Source organism: Seriola dumerili, unplaced genomic scaffold, assembly GCF_002260705.1.
Source record: "Seriola dumerili isolate Sdu_G_001 unplaced genomic scaffold, Sdu_1.0 BDQW01004229.1, whole genome shotgun sequence".
NCBI lineage: Eukaryota > Metazoa > Chordata > Actinopteri > Carangiformes > Carangidae > Seriola > Seriola dumerili.
The window spans coordinates 45,166-69,304 of record NW_019178484.1 but is presented as its reverse complement, the minus strand read 5'-3'; the positions used below and the strand labels follow the sequence as shown (position 1 = coordinate 69,304).

Below are 24,139 nucleotides of genomic sequence, written 5' to 3'. Positions count from 1 at the left end.
TATTCAGTACACTAATATCTCTCGTGTCTATAGCAAAGAAACGTCCAACAACGCGCTTATAAAAACAGAAAAAAGAGAATCATCACGTTTCAGAGTTTTCTTCAGTATTAAAGTAGTTTATACGGTGTTAACGTGTCTGTTTACCTTCAACAGGTGAGCAGGAGAGGAAAGCCAAGAGGAGGATGAAAGTCCAGAGAGAAGTTTAATCCAGGTTCCTTTGTGACCGGACGATAAGAGACTCATAGACTGAAGGAGAGGAGACTGACGGCACTCGCTGCACGTTCTACGTGATGAGGTATGAATCGTGTCCATGGACGTATCCCATGCTAACAGGGTAAACTAACGTGTTAGCATTTAGCTTTAACCACCACTCATCCACAGCACAGCCTCACAGAGCTGTTAGCATGGCTGTCACAAGATGGCGCCAGAGCTGAACTCTGAGAGAGAGGATATAGTTATTGATGTTAAAGCTAAAAGCTGAAGTCTGTTCCAGAAACACTTGACCATTCCTCTGTCATCAGCCTGGATCACTGTAACACTCAGGTAAACATGCAGGTAAAATCCCTTCTGATAAACGGCCAGCAGGGGGAGCTGTTGGTCTGAGCCTCAGTCATTAACTCACCTGTGTTGATGTTACTGGGTCTTTTCTTCCTCTGCTGAAGGTGAACATGTAGATGAGTTTCACAGACACTAGAAAGTGACTCTTTCATCAGTAACTTATAAAGAAGGTGAAGTTTACAGTTACCTTTACTGTTAGTTTCACACTGTCAGTTATAATAATTTATAACTTCCAGCTTCTAATGAGCTTCTCTCTTCTCAGCTCATGAGTTTACATTATTTATTTGTATCTTCATGTATTTCCCTGTCAGAGTATTACCGACCGCGCTCCGACCAACCTGCCACCAACCAACCATCAAGAGGAAGAACTGGTCGTCGTACCATGGTTTGTAGCTCCTGCAGTTTCTTGTTGCAAAACATCTCTGATGTTTATTTCAACTTAATTCTTGGAAACTTCTGGGTCTCTGACATTAAGACTCTCACACAGAGAAGAAACAAACTTCTCTCATATAAAAAGAGATTTATTTACATTATATTCACATTATAAACTTTACAAGCACAAATGTCATTTATGACAAGACACTCGTCCTCAGTCAGGTGATGGTCACCTCTCTCTGTTTGCATGAAGACAGTGAGAGACATGAAAGGTCAGAGGTCAGCATGGATGTGCAGGGAAAAGGAGCCTTGAGGACCAACGGGGTGAAAGGAAGCAGAGACAGAGCAACTTTGCTTTCTGACAAACGGAGCTTTACTGTCCTGGAATAAAGGTTTACTGTTTTATCGGGAGTTTTAGTGGCACAATGGCTTGAGGCAGAGCAGAGTTTGACCAGTAGAGCTGCTGCTGCTGCTGCTGTCAGTCCCAGTCCAGTGTAGAAGACGATCCTTCCCCGACTCTCTGGTTCTGGTCTCTCAGTTGGTCTCTGAGTTTCAGGCTGATCAACAGCTGCTGTAAAGAACATAAACATTTTGATTTATCTGAAAGGGAAATATGTGTCGGTGAAAGAGAAAAACAAATGAGAAAAAAAGACTAAATATAATCCTATTTTGCATCAGTGGTTGCCATGGTAACATATAAAGTATTTTAAAAGTACTAAAATGCTTTTATAGAGAGAAGTAATTGGGAAAAAATATATATGTGGATCGGTCTGTCCATGACTTTGGTCCAGACTGAAACATCTCAGCAGCTACTGGATGGATCCAGGTTCCTGTATTTAGCATGCTAACACGCTAAACGGATGTGTTAGCATTTAGCTTTAAGCATCACTTCCCCACAGCACAGCCTCACAGAGCTGCTAGCATCGCAGCAGAGTCTTGTTTTACTGCTAATTCACTCACCAGAGACGTTGAGTTGACATTTGCCAAAGTTTGCAAAATAATTTGCGTTGACTTCACAGCAGTACAGTCCTGAGTCCTCAGTCCTCAGTCTGGACACATGAAGTCTGATTCGTCCTTCTCTGAGGACGTCTTTGTCACACTGGACTCGTCCTGAAAACTGTTTATTCTGAGACTCTGGGACCTCAACACCCTCATGTAGATGATACAGGACTTTTGAGACTTTGAGATCATCAGTAAACATCTCACATAGAATATAAAGGAAGTCAGATGGAGTGTGAGGTTTGGTTGTGAAGCTCCACTCCAGTGTGATGTTGTGGTTCTCCTCTGCCTGATAGGAGCTCTGTGTCACATTCACTACAAATGTTCCTGTTGAGGAGACAGAGAGGGAAAGTGAGGAGCAGACTAACTGAGGACTTGTATCAGTTTCTAGATAATAAAGTGAAGGAGTAAACTAACCACAGACACAGGAGGTCAGTGTGAGGAGCAGCAGGATGCAGCAGATCATCTTCTCCCTGTGAGAGGAGACAGAGCTGAAGAGTCACAAACACATGAGACCAAAGAAGGAAAATCTACAGTCTGACTTCATTCAGTCAGTACGATGCTGCTTCCTCTTTATGATCCTGATCATTACAAACAGCTGATCAGAGGACGGACACCAAGCCTCCATGATGATGTCAGAGACAATGTGAGCTACAGTCACTGTGATGTCACGTTTGTTTTGACGTCTCACATTCAGAGAGAAAAACTTCATGAGCTGCAGTGATGTGTTTCTGCCACAAGATGGCACCAGAGTTAAACTCTCCTCTGCTCCTGACACTTGTCTCAGCTCTCAGCTCTCTGCTGAACAGGACTCACTGCAGTGTCAGAGTTTCATGATGATCTGTCTCTCACTACATTGATCACATCTGTTCAAAGCTTATTGTCTGATTCAGGTTCAATGTGGTCTGATGATGTTTTAAACACAAACTCAGACAAAGAACAGAGAACTGGACTGTTGATCCTTCTTCACCTTCACACTTCATTCAAGCTGCTTGACGACTCCACATCGCCCCCCACAGTCTGTCAGCAGAACTGCAGCTCAGAGAAAAACAGCTGTTTTCTGTTTTCATAGAAAACAAAGGTTTGTGTGACATTATCTCTGCTTTAGAGCTGTAAAAGGTTCATTATCATTATTTACATGAACTTTTACTTTACCTGTGACGTCGCCTCTCTCTTTACATCAGACTCGGTGCAGCAGCTCTGTCCTGTCTGAAATCTGTGTTTCTAAGGACGACAGTTACAGCTCATTAAAGTCACGATGAATGTGTCTGATTCTCTCTGTTCAAAGTCGATCAAATAAAGATTAATACAATTTTTTATTATTCAAATCATGAAGAATCACGAAGCGACACAAAATCATTTGGTTCAACATTTAGCTTCATTCACTAAAACACAAACAGTCTGAAGACGTCACTCCTGGAAAATCAAAGGAACAAGTTTCCTCACAGACAAATGTCTGAATAATGACAATCAATTTGTAATTATTGATCTCCACAGAGAGAAACAAACTATTAACACACTGTATCTCAGAAAGTCTAACACCTTTACACCAGGATCAATGTAACAACGATCACAACTTACTGCTCTGGAGGAACATGTCCGTCACGTCTTCTCTCACGGTGAGAGGAGAATGTGTTTAATGGAGCTTTTATACTTCTGTAGGAAATGGACAGGTGAGCACTTCCTCCACATACCTGGGTATAAACAGTGTATGAATCAGAGCTCTGACATGCTGATCTGATCTTCCCGTTGTTTCCTTATGACTTGGCCTGTAGATGAGACAAACTGGTTTGACAACGTGAGGTTAAAGTTTTACCACAACAACCACCTTCCCTCAGGTCACATTCTGTCAGAGCTGATGGGATAGTTAAAGATAAACAGCAGATACTTGCAGATGTAGATGACTGTATCATCATATTGTCATCATGGCATACCATCATCTCTTACACAATCCATTGTCTCTTACACATACTATTGTTTAAGATACCAGGAAATATATCTGACAGGAAATATACGGATATAATTTCCCCAGCATGTTCCAACATCCACACACAGGAACTGATTGGTGAGATTCAATGAACATTCTCTGGCAAGGGGGAGCCAGGACGAGAGGTGAGAGAGGAGATATCATCATCATCATCGCCGCTCAAAAGTAGCTGTTCATGATGATCTGTCTGAGTCCTACAACATAGTCTGAGTGCACCTATACCGAGGTATGCAGGTGTATTCCAGAGAGTCACAGTGATCACATTCCATCTTGGTGGAATGTGATTCTCAGGTTTCACAATTAGAGACAAGCCACTTTCCGAGTTACTGTCACTGTGGTTTCATCGTCTCCTGCAAAACCTCTGAGACCGGTAAAGTGGAGGATGGAGCACATCCCTGTTTGACATCTCCAGTGCATTGTTGCATTTTGCAGCAGACTTGAGGCACTTTGCATTTTGTGTGCAACGTTTGGACTCGTGCGTAGAGTTTTGAAAAAATGAGACCAAGTTTAGAAAATGTTTGTATAAACCAACTTCCTTCTCCTTTTATTTAATGACTTTTATCAAAACCTGCGGAACCCCTTCCAGGTTTTGAGCTTCACAGTCTTCAAGATCCGTGAATCGTCCATCACATCGGATAACGTGTCTCATCATGTGTTACTGAGTTCTGTGTTGCTGCAGTTCAAAGTGCAGATTAAAAGTGTTAAAGTAGGAGAAGAGAAGGATATAAAGAGCAGGAGAAGAAGAATCTGAAAATGTGGAGTAAAATTTTAACGCTCTTTTATCTTTAAAGCAGACACACCTTTGGGACTCACCAACAAATGAAAATAATCACCTTCAAAAAGCTTTTTCTGTGGCTTACAGCCAAACCGAGGTTTATTTATGGCTCAGGGTGTGAGGTGGAAAACTCACTGGCTGTACGCCAGTGCTTTTTACGAGAATAAATAATTTCTTTAGATGGATTTCCTGGATTCAATCACAACATTAATAAATGAATCAAAAAACTGTCTCTGGCTCCAGTCCAGATTAGTTAAACCACGAATTCATCAACAGCAGTTTTTAAGCGGTGGATCGTAACAGGAAGTGATTATTAGAAGAAAGGCTGTTTCATCTTTGATATTATAAATAAAAACATCATCTATCTAAACAGGTGTCGGGATATTAGATCAAGGTCGAGCTCAAACAAGACAAGTCATTGGTAAGAATAACACATCACAGTGTGATCTGGAGGATTGTTAATTGAAAGCTCATCTTCAGAGTAAACACCTGTAACAAAGTACAAACAGGAAACCACCTGACAACCTCTAACACACCTGTTTATTGTCTCACAGGTTCTGTAGCAGGTGTTGATATGATGCAACAACAGTCCACATGACTCGAAGCTGCAGGAGTTTAAACACAAATAATAATAAGATCCAACGATAACTTATATCACAATTCACATATGTGACACTAGTCACAGTCACAGTCTTTCTCACTTTTTAAGACTCAGGTGACCAACTGTGATGACAGTTAGTCTTGTGAGAGAGGTCAGAGGTCAGACTGGGTGTGCAGAGAAAAGCAGCCTCATGGACCAACAGGGTGAAAGGAAGCAGAGACAGAGAGAAGTCTGCTCTCTGAGGAACGTAACTCTTACACCTCTGAATAAAGGTTTACTGTCTCATCAGGAGATTTAGTGAAACAAGGACTTGAGGAACAGCAGAGTTTGACCAGTAGAGCTGCTGCTGCTGCTGCTGCTGTCAGTCCCAGTCCAGCGTAGAGGAGGATCCTTTTATAACTCTCTGGTTCTGGTCTCTCAGTTGGTCTCTGAGTTTCAGGCTGATCAACAGCTGCTGAAGAGAACAATGAACATGTTGATTTATCTGAAGTGGAAACATTTCTTCTGCTGAGAGACTGAATTCAATCTTTAAACTGATGCTAAAACAACAACAATGTCGAGAAAATTCTTTTCTGGTTCCAGCTTCTCAAGTGTAAAGATTTTCTCTGTTTAACATCAGTGTAAATGGAATATATTTGTGTCTGAGGATTCTGGGAGAAAGACTGTGGAACTCTGGGTAATCGTGGTGGACAGTGATGGTGCCGGTCTAATGTCTCTGTGGATCAGTCTGTCCATGACTTCGGTCCAGACTGAAACATCTCAGCAGCTACTGGATGGATCCAGATGAAATTTAGCATTTGCTTATTTATTTGTGTTTAGCATGCTAACATGCTAACCTGATGTGTTAGCATTTAGCTTTAAGCAACACTTCCCCACAGCACAGCCTCACAGAGCTGCTAGCATGGCAGCAGAGACTTGTTTTACTGCTAATTCACTCACCAGAGACGCTGAGTCGACATTTGCCAAAGTTTGCACCATAATCTGTGTTGACTTCACACAGGTACAGTCCTGAGTCCTCAGTCCTCAGTCTGGACACATGAAGTCTGATTCGTCCTTCTCTGAGGACGTCCTTGTCACACTGGACTCGTCCTGAAAACTGTTCATCCTGAGACTCTGGGGACTCAACACCCTCATGTAGATGATACAGGACTTTTGAGGCTTTGAGATCATCAGTAAACATCTCACATAGAATATAAAGGGAGTCAGATGGAGTGTGAGGTTTGGTTGTGAAGCTCCACTCCAGTGTGATGTTGTGGTTCTCCTCTGCCTGATAGGAGCTCTGTGTCACATTCACTACAAATGTTCCTGTTGAGGAGACAGAGAGGGAAAGTGAGGAGCAGACTAACTGAGGACTTGTATCAGTTTCTAGATAATAAAGTGAAGGAGTAAACTAACCACAGACACAGGAGGTCAGTGTGAGGAGCAGCAGGATGCAGCAGATCATCTTCTCCCTGTGAGAGGAGACAGAGCTGAAGAGTCACAAACACGATACCACATCGCCCCCCACAGGCTGTCATCAGAACTGCAGCTCACAGAAAAACAGCTGTTTTCTGTTTTCATAAATAACAAAAGATTCAAAAATAGAAAAGCTTGTTTTAAACAGTGTTAACATCATCTGAGCATTACAAGAGCTGCATCAACCTTTGCTTCCTGTGACCTCGACTCTCTCGACCAGAGTCAATAATAGAAACAGAAGAAGCAAAGTAGTAGTAGATGCCCTCTGATTGGTCGCCTCGACTGAAGACTCAAAATAGGACCCTGTTGTTTATTGTCGCTGTGATTTAAAGCATCATATTTCAGAAAGTTACATGTCAAAGTTGATCGAATAAAGCTCAGTATGAATATTAATTAATCATCATGAATCAAGTTGGATGTGATGATTCTTTATCTTCATTCACTGAAACACAAACAGTCTGACGAGTTCATGAAATACAATAAACAAGTTTCCTTACCAGCGCTGATGGAAACCTTCACAGACGTCAGACAGAACAAACCAAGAGTGCAAATGTTAGTTTCCACAGAGAGAAGCAAAGCAATATCAACACACTGCATCTCAAATAGCCAACAACACCTTTACAGGTCGTGAAGGTCGTGTCTTTGCTCCCGTGGGAGAGATGGTGTCTATGTTTATGTATAAAGAGTGGTATCCAGAGAGGGGCGTGTTTGTCCTTCAGGTCGCTGTTACTCCTCCATGCAGGTCTGATAACGGTCATACTTATTGAAACTCTGCATAGAAAGCACAGGGCAGAGCAAACTTTGAGAAAAATTAGTAATAATTTGATAAGATTGAGATATAACATGAGGTACAACACAAGGGCAAATTGTATTTCAAGGTGAAAATTATCGTCTGAACTCTACACCAGTTATAATACGAGGAGTGAGAATATGTGATTTTTGTTCATGTAGAAGCTGTAAAACAAAGTCTGTAAAAATCTTTTCATGCAGTGAAATTGAAAGTTCGTGATGCATATTCAACAACATCACTCATTCTCGCGTGATACTGCGAAAACAAAACTGGGTCTTTAAACAACACATGGCTGAAGTGTGTTTACAGTGTATACATAGGGGAGACTGCACTGTGTTCTGTCAACAGGAGGATAAACGTGTTCAGGGTGCGGGTTTAAAATGGATAAAATAACAACAGGCATTTAGAGACATAATAAACACATTAAAGATTGATTTATTTTTTTTTTAATTGAAATTAGTTAGTGAGAGGTTCATGGTTGAGGAGAGGTACTCTATTCTATACACAAGTAAAATCATCATAACCCTCTGAATTTTGTTACAAAATGCCAGACATGTATTAGTAACACAGGGTACACACAAAACACCATACATCAGTAATAAAAAGGGAATCTAAATAAACAATTAATGTGAGAACAAAGGCTAACAACTGACCAATAAATGCAATGTAAAATCACAAAATAAAAATACCTTGATGTGTGAAGTAGAAGGCTCATCTTTGTGTTATTTATTCAGTTTTCCTACCATTGTCTTGAGTTGCACCGCACTATTTTCCAAGGTTTTGGAAAAGGTTTTTGCCCTGGCTCATAATGCAAACTACTCGAAATGGTCTGTACATTTTGAAGCTTTTTCCCGCTCCTTCGAAGGAATATTTGAATGTCTAACACGGAGTCAAAGCCTTAGTATGGGCTGTTTTTATGTGTGTACAACATATTTCGGTACATAACTCGGTTTTTGTATGTTTTCGGTACAGTGAAAAGAATAAACATGAAATTTCATTTTGATTTAACCTTTTAACATTACATGCAGCAAATGGCAGGGCCGGGCCAGTGCGGTTAAAACTAAGCCGTTATGGCACGCGCTCTACCCGGTGAGCCACCTGGAAGAAGTCAGTGTAGACAGGTAGCAGTCACAGCAAGGCTGTTGTTTTTTTTTTTTTGCCAATATGGCAGTATGAGGATGCGTGGCCTCGCTATCCGTATGATTTTATTTGTTAACCGTTACACCCGTCATTAATATGTTTAGATTCTAATTCACCACTCAACACCGTCAGCAAGGTTAAAAACAACAGTTCTCACTTATAACTATAAATATTAAAACTTAATTCACACATTCATGCCTGGAAGAATCTTGTAATACGATTTCGGACACCCCTAAAGTGGACCGTACCAAGTCTTCACACGTCATCATAATGTGGACGTTAGTTGAATGTCACGTCTGCCCACTTCAGTCTCTCAGCGGCACGCATGCGCAATTATGTGCTGCTACTACTGGATCGTTCAGGTAAATGTAAATAGCAGTAGCTAACTATTCAGCTTGTTTAATACACTTTACTATATTACCTTCAGTTTCTGAATTACACTGTGTATACTTAAGTATCTATGGATGAATGCTAATGTTAGCTAGCTTTGCCTTTTTGCTATATTTTTGTTAAGTAGCTGAAGCTAACGTTGTGCTATCCTGCACTAGCTTACTAAGTTTAGCTAGCTGATACCGCGCCCTTTCATTTCCAGGTGTTGTCTTGTCATTTTATTACCAATAAAACATGTCATATATGATCTAATGTTAGCAAACACTGGTGCTCAGTCATGAGCAGTAAGACAAACGAGGATTAGTTAATGTAGAGATACGTTTTGACATCAATGTATAGTTTATTATTTCATTTTGATAGTGTTGTTTAGAGCTAATCTTATTAGCTTCTATAATTGACACCCTCTATGAATACAAAAGTGTCACCTGGTTGGTTATTTGAACAATATTAGTGTGCTGAAGGCTCACTAATTGTATTAGCAGTGGTGGGAAGTAATTAAGTACATTTACCTACTTGAGTACTTCCATTTTATGCTACTTAATACTACAACTCAATACATTAGCGAGAGAGATGTGGTGCTTTCTTCTCCACTACATTTATCTGACAGCTTTAGTTACAAGTTCCTGTAAAGATAAATATTTTTACACAATGGATAATATAACAAGCTTTTGAAATACAACAGATTGTTAAAGATTAAACCACTGGTTTCCAACCTTTTTGGCTTCTGACGTCTTACAAAAAGCAGTGATTAATTGGGGTCACATTTCAGAATTATATGTTGTTTACAGCTCCAACAAATAGAGGTTTTTCACAGGGTTGTCATAACCTGGGTTCTAGGCCATGACAAATTAGGGAATGGACAAGACTGATGACAGTTGAGGAGAATATTTATTATTAAAATGAATAAACTGAAGTGGCAAATTTACATCAGTAAAAGTTCAAATGATCCAATATCTCACCAAAAATGAAAGATTAGCGAAAACTATAATTTATACACTACAGACATGATAAACAAGCAAAATACTGTAGGATAGTAACATTTCCAGTGCACTGTACTGGCTTCCCTTTCACACTGAAGAGAAAGCTGACCACAAATTCTGTGCCTATGAGAATTGGTGCCTTCTTGTTTGGTAGTAGACCAAAATGGTAGTAGTACCAAAGTTTGATGTAGTTGCTGCGATCCTTTTGATCAGCTGGGTTTGATTGTCTGTTGCTGTGGAGATGGACTGCAGTGACAGTCCAGCTCCATTGATTTGTGTTTTGAATAACAAATTCAAGAAAAATATTTTTTTCAGATAGATACAAGTGTTTCCTTACTGAGTTATTGTGTGTATGTGTATTTCTGTTGTTCAGCTTCTAACCTTTCAGATTTCCGCTGAACTCAGGATGTGGGCTGATGTCTGTCTGAAAGTGAGGAACAAAGAGAACTTCGACACAGAATGGACATCTCGACGCTCTGCCTCTTTTTGTGTAAGAAATGTTGCTTTTTTAAAAAATGTTTTTTATATTTGGTGTTACCATGCAGATTGTTTTTATTTTTATATGATCAGATTGTCATTCTCCATTCCAATACAGTGAAGCTGAATAATAAGTTATACTATAACACTAAGTTATTTAGTCATGTTCATGTTGCATATAGAAAAATCTGTTTGTTTTCTCAAAATAAAAAAAGGTTATCTACAAGGCAATATGGCATGTGAGAACATATTTTTGTAATTTGGGTCAACTGTCATGTTACCTTGACAGCCACTCATGTCTTGGTGACAGAATGACTTTCAAACCCTAGTTTCATTTTCTCAAAATAAAAGAATATGGGTCTCTAAAGTGAAGTCACGACATGGCTTGTTAAAAGAAAAAGCACAGGTGTTTTTAATGTTTCTGTTTTTCAATGTTCACAGAAGGAGCAGGTGATGATCTCCCCCTTATGGTTTTGCTTTAATGTCTGTCATTTCCTGTCTGAACTCACAGCAGCCACGCTCAGTATCCATCCTGACAGGTCTCAGTTCTTCCGGTATGAGACCTTCACTCTGAGCTGTGCAGTGCCAGGGAACTCAAGCAGCTGGACACTGAAGAGAAACACCTCCTCCGGGTCGTTCGTTTCATGTGAGGTGGGCTGGGGTCGCCTGAGGGGCTCCTCCTGCTCCATTTTGGGCGTGTACTCGTCAGACACCGGAGTGTACTGGTGCGAATCCAAGGAAGGGGAGCGCAGCAACGTCCTCGACATCTCAGTGAACAGTAAGCCTGCAATTCCAAATATTCTTACAGTCAAGTCAAAAAAGACAAGTGTTAATGATGTGATAGAATAAGTTTCATTTGTAAAACTCATCCATCCATCCATCTATCTATCTATTCATCTTCAATCGCTTAATCCAGGGTTGGGTCATGGTAGCAGCAGGCCAAGCAAGCTAGCTCAGACATCCCTGTCCCCAGCAACGTTTTCCAACAGTCCAGTACTACACCTGCTTTTCTGCTGACGCTGCACCAACCTGCCTCTCAATCTCCCGCTGCATCCTCACTGGAGAACACGACCTCCAGATACTTGAACTCCTTCAGTGAAGGAATACTGTAACTTATTATATTTTCATCATCCAGCCTATTTATATTAGTTGTGCATCCATGTCTTGTTATTGCTTTGCAAAATTCTTTAAATGATTTTTGTTGCTTTTTAAGTATATTTCTTCACCTTTCCTGAACATGTTTAGTTTGTTTTCTACAACTAAACAGACTGAGCTGGAAAACGTAGGATTGAAAAACGAGGACAATCTGAGGATCATGGTTTGTCGTTCTGTATTTCAGGTGGTACTGTGCTCCTGGAGAGCCCGGCACTTCCTGTGACGGAGGGAGATAAAGTGACACTTCGCTGTTCCGTCAAGGGAAGATATGAGGAGAAGTCTAAGTCAGATTTCAATGCTACGTTCTACAGAAACGGTGTTTTCATCGGGATTCACTCTGAAGGGACGATGATCCTTCCGGCGGTGTCCAAGTCCGACGAAGGTTTCTACAAGTGTCGGCACCCGACGAAAGGAGAGTCTCCACAGAGTTTGCTGGCTGTGAGAGGTGACGGTGATGATGATGATGATGATGATGATGATATTCTTCTCTCTACGTTCAGTGTGTGTGTGATTTGTCGGGTGGTACAGACGGGTCTCTGAGACAAAGCTGCTCTACAGGCAGGAATCTCACCTCATTGTTCAAACTCAATGAAGCTGCCCGGTCACAGTTAGACGCTCCGTATCGAATCACTTGTGGGCACAAACCTCTTGAAGGCAGCTTGAAACTGTCTGACTTGTTTCTGCTTTTTAGACTTGACTTTTTCATTGTGTGTGTTCTTCAACAGAGAAATGAAACTTGGTATCTCCACACAAACGGTAAAGAGTGAACACTGAGGGGAAGTGAGATCCAAAGCACAAAGACGGACTGGTTTGGGTTCTTGTGACCAGCCATTGGGCACATTCTGAGTTCTTGTTCAAAGGTTGGATGTGGGAGCGGGGGGCAGGTGTGAAGACGAGGGCCAGACTGGGTGGACGCAGCACCGAAACAAAGGGGCTTGTGGGTTGGGGAGTACCTACCGACCAACCTTGCGACTCACAGGACCTAAAGAACCTGCCGCCATATTTACTGTGTCGTCTCTTCCTCACAGTCAGAGATCAGCCTGCAGTCGAGCCCACCACTCCTCCCCTCATGTCTCTGCCCAGGCTGCTGTGCACCGTCCTGCTGTTTGTCCTCTACACTGCCATAATGATCATGTGTATATACCTGTACCGAAGGCTGGCTCGAGGTAAGAAAACCCTGATGATAATACAATATATTGATCGCTGTATATATTATCTATTAGCTGTGTCATGTCTTGGAGATGTCTAAACTTTACAAACATTTTTTTAGCATTTTTAGTTAAAATTCTCCAGATTCTTTCCTTTTTTTGTTGTGAACTGTTGCTTGAGGGCAAGTCACGTGATGTGATGACCCCTGGGATTCTCTCTGGGGTTTGCCATGCATTCATGTGTTGTCTAAATAATTGGAAAAACAAGCTTCCGACTGTCGGAAGTCGGAACAAAAACGTTGAAAATTTCTGGTGCGGACTTGTTTTTTTTTTTTTACCAACTCTTTTTATTTCTTGACATAAACAATAAACAAACACGATAATGTTCCCACCTCCAAACCCCGGCGGCAGAATAACCGTTAGTTGCTGTCCAGGAAGAGTGACCTAGATCTGTCAGAAATGTTATTTATCAGCAGTAACCCTGATGAGTAGCACAAATACTGAGAACAGCTTTCAACATGTTGTTTCAGCCTCACTATATCATCTTTGTAGCATCCATGTTATTTCCACATTCTGAATTAGAGCGCATGAACACACCAAAGTCGGAAGATCGACTTCCCAAACTTGAAAAATTGGACCATGCGAGGAGCACCTGAATGCAGCATTGATCTGGGACTGAGCTGTGTGTCTGTGTGCTGTGTGATCGTGGGATCAGGAAGCACCTGGCACCTGTGGCACTGATGTACTCGAACCCTCGGTCACATACAGTACATCTCTGCAGCTGTCGAACCACCTCGCTCTCTGATTTTCTCCACAAGCGCCCAATATCCGGGGTTTGGTTTGTTTTTATTCTTTGTTGTGCTGCCACATCCTCTCCTCGTGCACGCCGCTGCCTTTACTGATCTTCACCTCCCTGGTCGTATATTTAATTTGATTTATTGGCTGTTACTGATCCTGATACAAGCAGAGTCGTCAATTACAAACAATGTTAGAACCATAAATGAAGTGAATTCAGTTATAGTGACAGCAGGAAGTGATGTTCATAGAGCTAAAATGGTGAGTTACAGCAACATATACTAACTATAAATCCTACCTCCCAGTTGTTAATTTACTTTTTATGTAAAAGAAACAGAAGGAGTGGGAAGATTTATGTGGCGGGACCATAAAGCCATCGATAGTCGCTCCTGGAGAGAATTAGACAGGAAGGAAACAGGTTGATAAAGACACCTCAGCCTTTCTCTGCTCTTCCTGCAGCTCGAGCTGACGCTAAAAGAGGAGCTGTTGCTGCTGGTCTCATAGCAGGATGATGAGTCCTGTTTCCTGCTCGGAGGAGGAAGAAATTACACTGAACAAACGACCAATTTTATGCTGACTAATATTATTGTGAACAAAGTAATACATATTTTTTATTTTTTTCTTACATTTTATATGATATTTCTACTATAACATGATGCTTAAATCAAGGTCACGTTTACATGGTTTATTTAATAATCTGCACGAATTGAACCATGTTGAAAATATTCTTGTTCCTGCATCTGATGAGTTTTATGTTTAAAAAGAGTCAAATAATCAATAAGCTTGATGCTGTAATCGTTATGTTATCTGTACTAATATTTACCTGCACTGTTGTTGCTAAGTAACCACCTAATAAATAAATAGATGGACTTCTGTAGTCTGTGTGAGTTTTTCCCTGAAGTTTGACTCAGATCCTTCCATAAGAAAAGGTTGTCATACCGAGAGCTGGCCACTAGATGTCACCGTTTCAATACTTCCAATCAGTGCAAGAGAAAATGAAATCTGCGTGTCTGTTGTTACTGTGGTCATTTATTACAAGGAAGAGCACAAGACTCAACAGTAAGAAAACAATCAGTATCAATCAATATGGTTTTGTTTGATTGTAAATCCTAATCAAAAAACAAAATCACGTGGTAATACTCGTTCTCTACTTCCTCTTTTTGCTTATCTATTGTTGCGTTTGTGTTTTGTGTGAAGAGGACACCTGAACAACATGAACTCTTTCTACAGTTTGAGTTGTGAAAGTGAAGGACATGAACAGCTGCGGTCTGGAACCTGCTGCACTTCATTTAGATTAAAACACTCAGAGGTCATATAAATGAAAATAAAGCAGTTTAAAACAACTATACAAAGTTATACAAGATGTCTAAAAATTAAATGAATAAAGAAATAATTTAAATAAAATTGCACGTATAAAATAGAAAATATATACACAACCCTAAGCAGAACGGTGATTCGTGGTAACTTGGCTACAGGTAGATCATAAACTTGAGTCAGTGCAAAATGTAACTTGGTCTAAGTGTGTACATCAGATCAGTCATTTGGAAAAATACATTTGATCACAGTTAATCTGTTAATACTTAATAATAATGCCTTTTCTTTTTTTCTTGCAGGACTAATGCTGTGAAGGTCTGGAGCATTTAATTAACCGCAGCGGGACAGAGGAGGGGAACTGACAGTAGTGTCAGTCTTTAAGTGTCTTATATTAATTATAGTGTCTTTTTAACAGTGCAGGCACAGATTGTAGGAAGCGGAGCTGCAGAGGAAGTCATCCCTCCACCACATACAGTAGTTTCTCCCGTGTTCATCCAGGACCGGAGCTGTCAGGAACGTGGACGTGAACTTCATCAGTCCAGGACTCGGAGCCAGAGCGTCCACTTTGGTCTGAATCTGCATGATCGATATGAGACAAAGGTAAGTGCAGACAAAGACTATGGCAAGACATTCAAACTCATTAGACTGAGACGCAGTGAGCAGAAATACCTTCCTGTTTTGGGCGTTTGCATAATATTTTTCCAAAAGCTGCTGCAACTGCTACGACTTGAGCTGCTATGAACAAAGCCAGGAAAACGTATTCCTTATGTGGACTTCCTTTCGGCTGTTTTGGACCTGCATGGAGACAGCAGACCAGTGTTTGTACAGCAAACACACAGCATGTGTTAATTCACATCTTTAATCGAGTTTAAACGAGGTTACTACACCAGTTACCACGGCAACGCTTCTAAACCACGCAGGTCCTCGGAGGACGTCTGACTCACCTGTAATCGTTTCCGGTCCGGGCTTCGGTTTGTCAGCGGCGCCTCCTTCATACTTCCGACTCACATTCAGAACAAACTTTTCTGAGGGTGGAAATCAGAATTAGATTTACAGCCGTAACCATGGTTACAGTCCCATCCTGCATTGGTACCACAGTCCACTCACCAGAGACCTCCAGCTCCCACCGCCTCGTGGTTTTGTCGTAAGCAGCAGCCAGATCACACCTGTAGTTTCCAGAGTCTTCAGCTGTGACTGCGGACACCTGAAGTCTGACTCGTCCGTCTCTGAGAGCGTCTCTGTCGCAGTGAACCCGTCCTGCGAACCGCTGATGCTGAGACTCCGGAGCCTCAACGCCCTTTATCATCTGATAGAAAAGCTCCAGAGGCTCCGACTGGAGAAAACAAACCATGTTGCTGCGAGTCATGTCGGCTTTGGTCTGAAAGTCCCATCCGATGGTGATGTCACCGTTCTCCTCTGCCTCATAGAGGCGCGGAGACATCTTCACCAGGTACATCCCTGCAGAGAGAGAGAGAGAGAGAGAGATGATGTGAAGTTCACTGACATTAAGATGTTACTGAACTGATTTAGATTTTACACTTTGTTCTTATCATGTTTACAAGGCTCAAATTATGTGCAGTTAATGTGCCTTAAACACATCACAAACAATTAGTCGATCAATCAATCAGTCAGCCTCCAGAATTTTCACAACTTTTTTTTTTCTTACATTTTATTGACTAAACTATTAATGGATACAATCATCATTATTATTTATTTGCTAATAAGAACAGTAATTAGCGTCAGCCCTGCTCACCACACACACAGGAGGTCAGGCCAACGAGCAGAAGGATCAAGATCATCTTCTCCCTGTGAGACAAGAAGTTTTACATCTAATCATCAATCACTTGTATTCTGGATTCATTTAAGTGAATCGTCAGTACAGATGAGAGTTTAATGAAATGTCGCAGAGGCCCTGCTCAAGAAAACACATGCAAACAGACACAACTCAAACTAATTCAGAGTGAAAACACTACAAGATATATATATATTTTTTTATCTGTTCACATTCAGAAAACAAACCCCATGTTCCGGTTTAAGTTTTAAAATAACCGTCTCCTACCTGTTCATGTTGGTGTCGGTCAGCTGTTCCCGGGATCCAGGGACACCTCACCCAAGTTCACGGACAAACCAGCGAGGACTGAGTTTTCCTGCTGAACAACTGACTGGGTTCATCGCAGTCAGACACTGAGCTGGAAATAAAACAAATCATTCTAATTAGAAATAACAATAATAACAAAGTATTTTTCTATTTAAATAAATCTGTCATCAAGTGATAATTTATGAAGTTGTGTTTTTGTGGTTTGTGGAGCTACAGTTGAAGTAAGAGGGGACACCGGGGTAACTTATGTACCATGTGACCTGCATCACTGCAGCTGTAAAGTAAAAACAATCTACACTTGAATACCTACGTGTGTTCAATGATTTTGACTCATTATATTAAATTAAACAATAAATTCTCATGCACAATCTTTAGATTTTTACTCCTCACTTTAATATAGAGTTATAAATGGCCGAGCACGGAATGTGCTCATGTGACTAGTTGCCCTGTCACGTGGTAAGTACTCATGATACGGGGTAAATTGTTGCATCATATTTTATTATGATATTAATCTTAAGTCTTTTCTTTATTTTCTTTATTCTGTTTGAAAATTGTGTCCAAAAGGATTTTATTATTTAAAGGCTCATCACGCAGCGTCCTGCATTTCAACTACTTTATCATGTAGAACTATTTAAGATCCAGCTGAAACTAAAAATGCCTCCTTTTTTTATCGTTTAATTTAATAATTTTAAATTAAATTTTTTTTTAATTAAATTTTAATCTCACGTGAAAGTAATTAAAGCGCAACAAACTGGGACGGTGGTTTAACAGCTGCGTCATCGGTCCTTGTGACACAAACGTGAAAAGTAACGGCTGAAGACAAACTTTAAATCAGACTTTATGTTTCAGTTACTTACTTGTTTGTAGGTCAGCGGTTGTTCCACTTGATGGCACATTAATTATTAGATGATAAACTGGACGAAGAACTTCTTCTCTACAGACAAACTTTTTAAACTTCCTGAGGTTAGAAAAAGTCTGATCAGCGCGTGACAGATTGTTGTTGTCAACAAACCAAAGCGAAAGTAAATCCTGTTCTGTTGATTTCCTGTCACATGGGCTAAAATGCAGGGGGGTGGGGGTGGGGTTAGAAACTTAGAAACGTGATGACTCAGGAAAGGTCCGGAGTAAGGAGTGTTTTTCTCTAGCGGGTTGTTGGAGGTTTATTTGATGTTGACATGGAGAGATGAGGCTGCACACTGAGCAGATATAATAAGGCTCTGGGTCAGATAAAGATCAAATCAGCTGGTTAAGCTTTTGAATATCTTTTGTCCTTGTAGCTGATAAATACTCTCATAAAGTCTCTAATTTACACTAAGTTTTATTTTGTCATTTTTTCCCCTCCTTGCAGATTGTCTGCCCCGCCTTAATGTGTTTCACCTGTGGTCACGTTAAATTACCCTTTTCCCCACCAAACCCTCCATTGTCCAGTTGAGCCTCAGATGATGATGGTTCATCTCAGCCAATCATCGCTGCCCTGAGTGATGACGTCATCCTGCCATGCCACCTGCAGCCTTCATTAGACGTGCAGAGGTTTACCGTGGAGTGGTCGAAATGAGATTAATATCTGTCATTGTGTTTTTTATGTTAGAAACAGACACAATTTCAGCTGTTTCTAACTGTATTGATTACTGATTAATATTCAAATCTTGTGTTTTTCTAGATCCAAACCTTAAAAACCAGACGACAGAGACTCCGCCCAGAAACCTCCCAACTCCAGATCCAGGAGACAGGACGGACAGTAAAGGTGAGGAAACGCTCCGACTCTGTGAAGACGACACAAAAAGCCTTTTTGGTGCTTTGTTGGTGTTTGTGAACTTTCAGTGATGCAGCTGTCGTCTCTGTTTAACTCTTTCACATCAGGTGATCAGACCAGAACCATCGTTTGGATCCTGCCTGTGGTTCTCCTCGTCCTGCTGATCCTGGCTGCTGGAGTCAGTGGATACTTGATTAGACGACGGCGTCAAAAACTAGATGTAAGTAAATAAACAAACATTGTTACTTCCTGTTGTATCAAACCTTCCTGGGATTTATCTGACCAACTGTTGAACATCTGTTCCTCCAGGGTGTGAAGTACGATGCCGCCTCAAGCAACCCGGTGTGACCCCAGGTGCCTTGCTCAGGGGAACGTTGGTAGTTGTTGTTGATGGAGATGAGAGCGTGATACATTTCCCTCTCCTCAAACCAGCAACACCTGCAGCCACAGCTGGACACAGTGGGTCAGAACAAGTGTGAACTTTGACCTTTGGAGCTGCACCTGGAATAACCTGTATCCTCTGTCCAGACTGCATCAGGTGGGATTTAACCAGCGACAGCTGAACCCCACGAATCACGGACTCTGTGTGGAGATGTTTGAAGGTGATGACGTCACCAAGTGTTTTTCTCTGGAGCAGATTTTAAACCCGGAGTTCAGCTCTGATCTCAGTTTGTCACTTGGAGTTATAAAGGATTACACAGGATGTAAACTGTGAAACAGTGCAATACTTAAAAACCAAAACATAATCTAAATGAAGAGTTGCTGTTTGTTTGTACCATCACATGAATCTTCTCTCTGGAGCTCTAGTAACAACAGGTCGGTGACCAATCAGAAGAGAGGAGGCTCCGAGCCTCTCTCTGATGTTCAGTCAGCAACACCTCCAGCTTCATTGTAGTTTACAGTAGAAATAAATGGTTTCACCAGTTCATCATCAAGTAAAATCATTTTAAAAAACGATAATAATGAAGTTTTTCAACATTTTTTATAGATCATTTTATTTTAAAACATTATTTATATACTTTTTTATTTGTATATAATTAAATCTTTTCACCAAAATTGTTATGTTTTCCAAAAGGTTTGTCAGCCCACTGTCGGTACCTTTGCGGTCCACCAGAGGGCCCCAGCCCACAGATTGAGAACCACATCACATTCAGTCACATCAGTGTTTGTGTCAGTGTGTTGTTGATTTCTAGAAAGGAAGTTGTGAAGTTGATAAATTGATAATACAGATTTCCATTAGCCTATCTATCCATGAGTTTATTTATTTTCTCCTTATGTGGATAATTCTTCAAACCACTGTAAATGTTGTAAATAGTGGCTCCATGTTGACACAGTCTGGTGTCACAGCATCGCTCTCTGGAACCTGAGTTTGGGTCTTTTCCTTCACGTGGATCCTTATTATACAGCGTGGCGAAGTTAATCCGCTGGGACGATCCGTGGTGGTCGCTCCTGTGCCCAGGTCGGACGCTCCCGCCGGTGCCTTCACGTCGGAGCGGGCCGCGCAGCTGCAGGTGTAAAGCTGCTGCGTCGGGACCGGGACACTCTGTGCACGCGCGACCGGTGACAGTTCATGAGAGTGACTAGAGACAAATCTGGGAGAGTCGTCCCCACACTCGGTCATTAGCGTGAGACAGTCCTTTATGTTGTTACCGTGTCTCAGCGGTCCTTCATGGGAGACTCTCTGCTGTGTTGGAGGACACAGGTCAAACAACACTTTAGTCGAGGACCGGATCCACTCGGGGTCAAAAGTATGGAGAGCCGACCGGATGATTTCCTCGTGGCTCAGTGTCGACATCTTCACGGCGAGAAAGTGAAGGAAGTCGTCGGCCACGATAACGTGGTGCTCAGCGGCGTCGTGGCTCTCTGTGGAGGCAGCACAGCCTCGTGGTTCAGTGTCCGCCATCTTTACAAACCTTCTGCTTCTCAACTGCTCCGGGATACGAGTGGATAGTGATATTTACTAACTTCTATCTGCGCAGGATCATTTGGGCTTTGATCTTTTTGACTATGATTGATTTTAATCTTTTCCTTTCATATTCGAATGACGTCATCACTGTTACGTCACAAATGTAGATTTGCTCCACGATATTCTTTTGTTCTAATTAGTTACAACTTTCTCTGCAGATTATGATTTTAAATAAGTCAGACACGTACTGTATTATCAATATTCCACATGAAAAATATGATTTGAAAACATTATTATTGTATATCACCACCGTGCCACCATCACAAGTTTACACGAGGGCCCGAAGATGACACAGACTTGTAGAGATGCGTCATCTCCATGTATAGTTCTTCTTCTTGTGTGCAGACCTGGCAGCGTGCTCCGTAATGTTGGCCTGCAAACTTTGAACGATGACGCCACAGGCGGCCTCTGTAGTAATATATGACTTTCTCCAGTCTCGCAGCCAGAGGAAGGAGAATCAGGTAAATAAATAAACTAAAACGACTAACAAAATAAAATACTATCAAAAATCTAAATAAAGCAAACATCTAGAATAATCAAACGATACTAATTATTAATAAAACAACAAATAAATAGCTCCTACAGATATTAATACACATGATAGAAAATATGTTGATTGCCTTTATGATAATGGCTGTAAAGGAAAGCTTAGAATAAAGAAAACATTCTCTTACATTCTCAGTAGATGTCGGACCGTCAACACGAAGCATTTGCTTCAGTTGAAACACTTTTGCTGCGGTGGTTTAAACTCAAACTAAAGACGTTGATGAATTACAAAGATCAGTGGCGCAGATTCGACAGCAAGCGCGTAGATGCTGAGTTCACTGTCCCAGTGTCTTAAAAAGCCAAACAAAATAAAACAAAACAACGGAAACAAGAGAGACAAAGTGCAACAAACAACATACATCCCTTTATTATATATGAAGAGAAAAGTCAAAATATATTACTGCTGCACTGATGCCTGTTTTTTCACCAACCGTGCCCCCCCCCCCCCCCCCCCCCCCCCCCCCCCCGCGCGCGCGCGCGCGCTGGCATCTGTATCAGTTCAACCGCGCGCTCAAGGCTCACCGTTACCACGTGGTTGAAGTGGTACTTTCCGCTTCACAGCGGCAGACAGCCGCTCTCTTCTCACAGCAGTGGATGAATGTTCGCGGGGGATGTAAAGTGTTTTCTCTTGTCACGCAGGTGAGAATTGATGAAAACTTTTCTTTTTGCTTTATTGTGTAGATCGTCACTTCCGCTGTCAGGGTGTGAGGGTTTAATACGCACTGCAACATCTGTCCGAGCAGATGTGTTCATCTCTCTGTGTCTATAGGATCACCTTTCAACCAGCACGAGGAACAGTTATGATTTACACCCACACGCTAATGTGTCATGTGAATATATGTTGAACCCATTCAGTGTTTATGACAGAACTCGAGCTGCTTATATCGTATGTTGTTCTGGGCGTTGTAACTATCAGCTGTTCCCCTCCGGACCTTTCCTCCGTGATTCGCTTTTATTGCTCACCTGCTCCTGAAAGTAGGTGCGTCACTAAACCTCTGCAGGATGTAGATAGACTCCCAAACAACAATATAACCGTAAAACCCGGATGTGTCATGGATTCCTTGTCTTCCTGCTCACCCACAGGTCAGCAGTTTACCCAAGGTTCAACACTCATAGTTTATTCCAACATGCGAAACAAAAACAGCCGTAGTAAGAGTAATGTGGTTACGATCATAGAGTCTCACTCTTTCTCATCCGGTTTCAGTCCTTTTTCATATTCGCGCCTCTGCTCTGTCAGACAAGAGAACTTTAGGACTCCGTTCAGAACTTTTCAGAATAAAAGCGCACAGTTGTGGTTTTATTTTCTCGTCAAAACTGCTAAAGAGGAAGCGAATCTGTGTGTAACTGTTGCTGCTCAGAAGGACATCTATTTTTTTTAGATTAAAAAAAATCATATAATGGAAATAATCTGAGGGGCCAGATGTTATTGCCGGGGGCCTGTTTTGTCCTGTGGGCCACCAGTTTCAGACCACTGCCATTTGCCACAGTAAAAGCCCTGAAGTGGTAAACCTTTTCTTACACTTCTGGGAAGAGTGTGGGAGCTGAAAAAAACCACCGGCTCAACATCTCTCTACTTCTATTGGTGACTTTGCAGCAACATCAGTAAAGATAAAACTAATATCCAACCAGGACTTTAATCGTCTTCTCTTCTTCGTCTACAAATTAGAACAGAACTGTGTTCCACCTGTGGCCTGTGTTTTTAAGCTAAGATAACCAGTTGCTGCTTGTAGCCTAATATTTACATCACAGACATGATCAGATTATTTCCCACAATGTTTCCCGGACCTGTTCCTCATTACTTTCCTGTCTGTCCTCACAGGGAAAACATGGCGTGGATTCTGATCGTGCTCATCTCTATGTGTGAGTGGTTTTACTTCATTTTATAAACTGCTGCTCATCCTTCATTTAAACACACTGTGTACATGACACTAATCCTTAGTGAGCCTTTCTTTCCCGCCTCTCTCTCTCTGCAGGGATGTACCTGGTGAAAATGTCTCCGCGCCTCTATGAGGCAGAGGAGAACGGTGACATCACCATCGGATGGGACTTTCAGACCAAAGCCGACATGACTCGCAGCAACATGGTTTGTTTTCTCCAGTCGGAGCCTCTGGAGCTTTTCTATCAGATGATAAAGGGCGTTGAGGCTCCGGAGTCTCAGCATCAGCGGTTCGCAGGACGGGGTTCACTGCGACAGAGACGCTCTCAGAGACGGACGAGTCAGACTTCAGGTGTCCGCAGTCACAGCTGAAGACTCTGGAAACTACAGGTGTGATCTGGCTGCTGCTTACGACAAAACCACGAGGCGGTGGGAGCTGGAGGCCTCTGGTGAGTGGACTCTGTGGACTCTCCAGTTGTTTGGTTAAAAGGGAAAATGAAACGTGCACCACTGCACTTCTGTGGGAAGATAATGTTACTGTGCTGATACTTTCACTATTTCACCCACAGAGGAGTTTGTCTTGAGTGTAAACCAAAAGAACGTCAACACACCTGGCCGGACAACTACTCCAGGTAGGTCAGAAGATGTTTGAAGAAACGTTGAGGTTTGCATTTAAAAATGACCTAGACATTAAGTGTCAAGTGCCAGATTTGATCTTGCAGTACTGAAGCCTGAAGGTGTGAACTAGGGCTGTAGTCTCTCTTCATGTCACACGTCTGCGGCTTCACAACGTGCTTCAAACACGGACGTGAGTTTGGTGCCGTACATCCAGATTTTGCGCAGGGAGCCGTGTGATTGGTTCAACTCGAGGGAAACTATGATGACGGGGCAAAATTGCAGAAAAATTGCGGTTTGACAATTTGCGTGGGGACTGAAAAGTTACGTTTTTAACTAAAACTTA

At 41.7% G+C, this 24,139-nt stretch overlaps 5 protein-coding genes and 2 long non-coding RNA genes across 14 annotated transcripts in view; 3 read left to right on the top strand and 4 right to left on the bottom strand.

The window, feature by feature from the left end:
- Positions 1-1,069: 1,069 nt before the first annotated feature.
- On the bottom strand, positions 1,070-3,556 carry LOC111239718 (programmed cell death 1 ligand 1-like). Of its 2 annotated transcripts, none has more exons than XM_022769620.1 (5): positions 3,514-3,556; positions 3,088-3,156; positions 2,350-2,405; positions 1,894-2,259; positions 1,070-1,504 (listed from the first exon to the last, which is right to left on the bottom strand). In XM_022769620.1, exons 3-5 carry the CDS (start codon positions 2,396-2,398, stop codon positions 1,152-1,154), a joined length of 768 nt encoding a protein of 255 aa, XP_022625341.1. In that variant the 5' UTR covers positions 2,399-2,405; positions 3,088-3,156; positions 3,514-3,556; the 3' UTR covers positions 1,070-1,151. The 2 variants fall into 2 exon arrangements, with proteins under 2 accessions (XP_022625341.1, XP_022625342.1); XM_022769621.1 differs by having other exon boundaries at positions 1,070-1,501.
- A 1,236-nt stretch (positions 3,557-4,792) lies between these two features.
- On the bottom strand, positions 4,793-7,388 carry LOC111239719. 2 transcript variants are annotated; one of them, XM_022769622.1, is made up of 4 exons: positions 7,248-7,388; positions 6,691-6,746; positions 6,235-6,600; positions 4,793-5,749 (listed from the first exon to the last, which is right to left on the bottom strand). In XM_022769622.1, the coding sequence occupies exons 2-4, from the start codon at positions 6,737-6,739 to the stop codon at positions 5,550-5,552; spliced, it is 615 nt and encodes a 204-aa protein (XP_022625343.1). In that variant the 5' UTR covers positions 6,740-6,746; positions 7,248-7,388; the 3' UTR covers positions 4,793-5,549. The 2 variants fall into 2 exon arrangements, with proteins under 2 accessions (XP_022625343.1, XP_022625344.1); XM_022769623.1 differs by having other exon boundaries at positions 4,793-5,746.
- Positions 7,389-10,475: 3,087 nt separating this feature from the next.
- LOC111239730 (low affinity immunoglobulin gamma Fc region receptor II-like) lies at positions 10,476-14,528 on the top strand. 4 transcript variants are annotated; one of them, XM_022769636.1, is made up of 5 exons: positions 10,476-10,540; positions 11,039-11,305; positions 11,867-12,139; positions 12,711-12,848; positions 14,085-14,528. In XM_022769636.1, the coding sequence occupies exons 1-5, from the start codon at positions 10,510-10,512 to the stop codon at positions 14,135-14,137; spliced, it is 762 nt and encodes a 253-aa protein (XP_022625357.1). In that variant the 5' UTR covers positions 10,476-10,509; the 3' UTR covers positions 14,138-14,528. The 4 variants fall into 4 exon arrangements, with proteins under 4 accessions (XP_022625357.1, XP_022625356.1, XP_022625355.1 ...); XM_022769635.1 differs by lacking the exon at positions 14,085-14,528 and adding an exon at positions 13,413-13,511 and having other exon boundaries at positions 11,867-12,127; XM_022769634.1 differs by lacking the exon at positions 14,085-14,528 and adding an exon at positions 13,413-13,511 and having other exon boundaries at positions 11,867-12,133.
- A 106-nt stretch (positions 14,529-14,634) lies between these two features.
- On the bottom strand, positions 14,635-16,396 carry LOC111239732. Of its 2 annotated transcripts, XM_022769637.1 has the most exons (4): positions 16,047-16,396; positions 15,884-15,964; positions 15,609-15,734; positions 14,635-15,515 (listed from the first exon to the last, which is right to left on the bottom strand). In XM_022769637.1, the coding sequence occupies exons 1-4, from the start codon at positions 16,393-16,395 to the stop codon at positions 15,430-15,432; spliced, it is 642 nt and encodes a 213-aa protein (XP_022625358.1). In that variant the 5' UTR covers position 16,396; the 3' UTR covers positions 14,635-15,429. The 2 variants fall into 2 exon arrangements, with proteins under 2 accessions (XP_022625358.1, XP_022625359.1); XM_022769638.1 differs by lacking the exon at positions 15,609-15,734.
- A 295-nt stretch (positions 16,397-16,691) lies between these two features.
- LOC111239729 lies at positions 16,692-18,056 on the bottom strand. The gene is made up of 3 exons (XR_002665885.1): positions 17,895-18,056; positions 16,999-17,128; positions 16,692-16,745 (listed from the first exon to the last, which is right to left on the bottom strand). It is a non-coding gene; the product is annotated as an uncharacterized LOC111239729 (long non-coding RNA).
- A 3,792-nt stretch (positions 18,057-21,848) lies between these two features.
- Positions 21,849-24,139, top strand: part of LOC111239720 — a 5,721-nt gene continuing 3,430 nt past the window's right edge. For both annotated transcript variants that reach the window (XM_022769626.1, XM_022769624.1), the window contains exons 1-2: positions 21,849-21,941; positions 23,122-23,162. In XM_022769626.1, the coding sequence (XP_022625347.1) occupies positions 21,901-21,941; positions 23,122-23,162 (82 nt within the window). In that variant the 5' untranslated portion in view covers positions 21,849-21,900. The remainder of the gene's footprint in view (positions 21,942-23,121; positions 23,163-24,139) is intronic.
- Positions 23,487-23,810, top strand: LOC111239721. Its single transcript, XR_002665883.1, has 2 exons — positions 23,487-23,627; positions 23,748-23,810. It is a non-coding gene; the product is annotated as an uncharacterized LOC111239721 (long non-coding RNA).

Excerpts from the sequence above, each read along its gene's own strand:
- LOC111239718 (XM_022769620.1), bottom strand. The coding sequence starts at position 2,398 with ATGATCTGCTGCATCCTGCTGCTCCTCACACTGACCTCCTGTGTCTGT. Across the intron at positions 2,260-2,349 it reads ACTGACCTCCTGTGTCTGTG|GAACATTTGTAGTGAATGTG; the intron begins GTTAGTTTACTC and ends TCTCCTCAACAG. Across the intron at positions 1,505-1,893 it reads ATGTCAACTCAACGTCTCTG|CAGCTGTTGATCAGCCTGAA; the intron begins GTGAGTGAATTA and ends TGTTCTTTACAG.
- LOC111239719 (XM_022769622.1), bottom strand. The coding sequence starts at position 6,739 with ATGATCTGCTGCATCCTGCTGCTCCTCACACTGACCTCCTGTGTCTGT. Across the intron at positions 6,601-6,690 it reads ACTGACCTCCTGTGTCTGTG|GAACATTTGTAGTGAATGTG; the intron begins GTTAGTTTACTC and ends TCTCCTCAACAG. Across the intron at positions 5,750-6,234 it reads ATGTCGACTCAGCGTCTCTG|CAGCTGTTGATCAGCCTGAA; the intron begins GTGAGTGAATTA and ends TGTTCTCTTCAG.
- LOC111239730 (XM_022769633.1), top strand. The coding sequence starts at position 10,510 with ATGGACATCTCGACGCTCTGCCTCTTTTTGT. Across the intron at positions 11,306-11,866 it reads CCTCGACATCTCAGTGAACA|GTGGTACTGTGCTCCTGGAG; the intron begins GTAAGCCTGCAA and ends TCTGTATTTCAG. Across the intron at positions 12,849-13,412 it reads GTACCGAAGGCTGGCTCGAG|AGCGCATGAACACACCAAAG; the intron begins GTAAGAAAACCC and ends ATTCTGAATTAG.
- LOC111239732 (XM_022769637.1), bottom strand. The coding sequence starts at position 16,395 with ATGTACCTGGTGAAGATGTCTCCGCGCCTCTATGAGGCAGAGGAGAAC. Across the intron at positions 15,735-15,883 it reads CGGACCGGAAACGATTACAG|GTCCAAAACAGCCGAAAGGA; the intron begins GTGAGTCAGACG and ends GTCTCCATGCAG. Across the intron at positions 15,516-15,608 it reads CAAACGCCCAAAACAGGAAG|ATTCAGACCAAAGTGGACGC; the intron begins GTATTTCTGCTC and ends TCGATCATGCAG.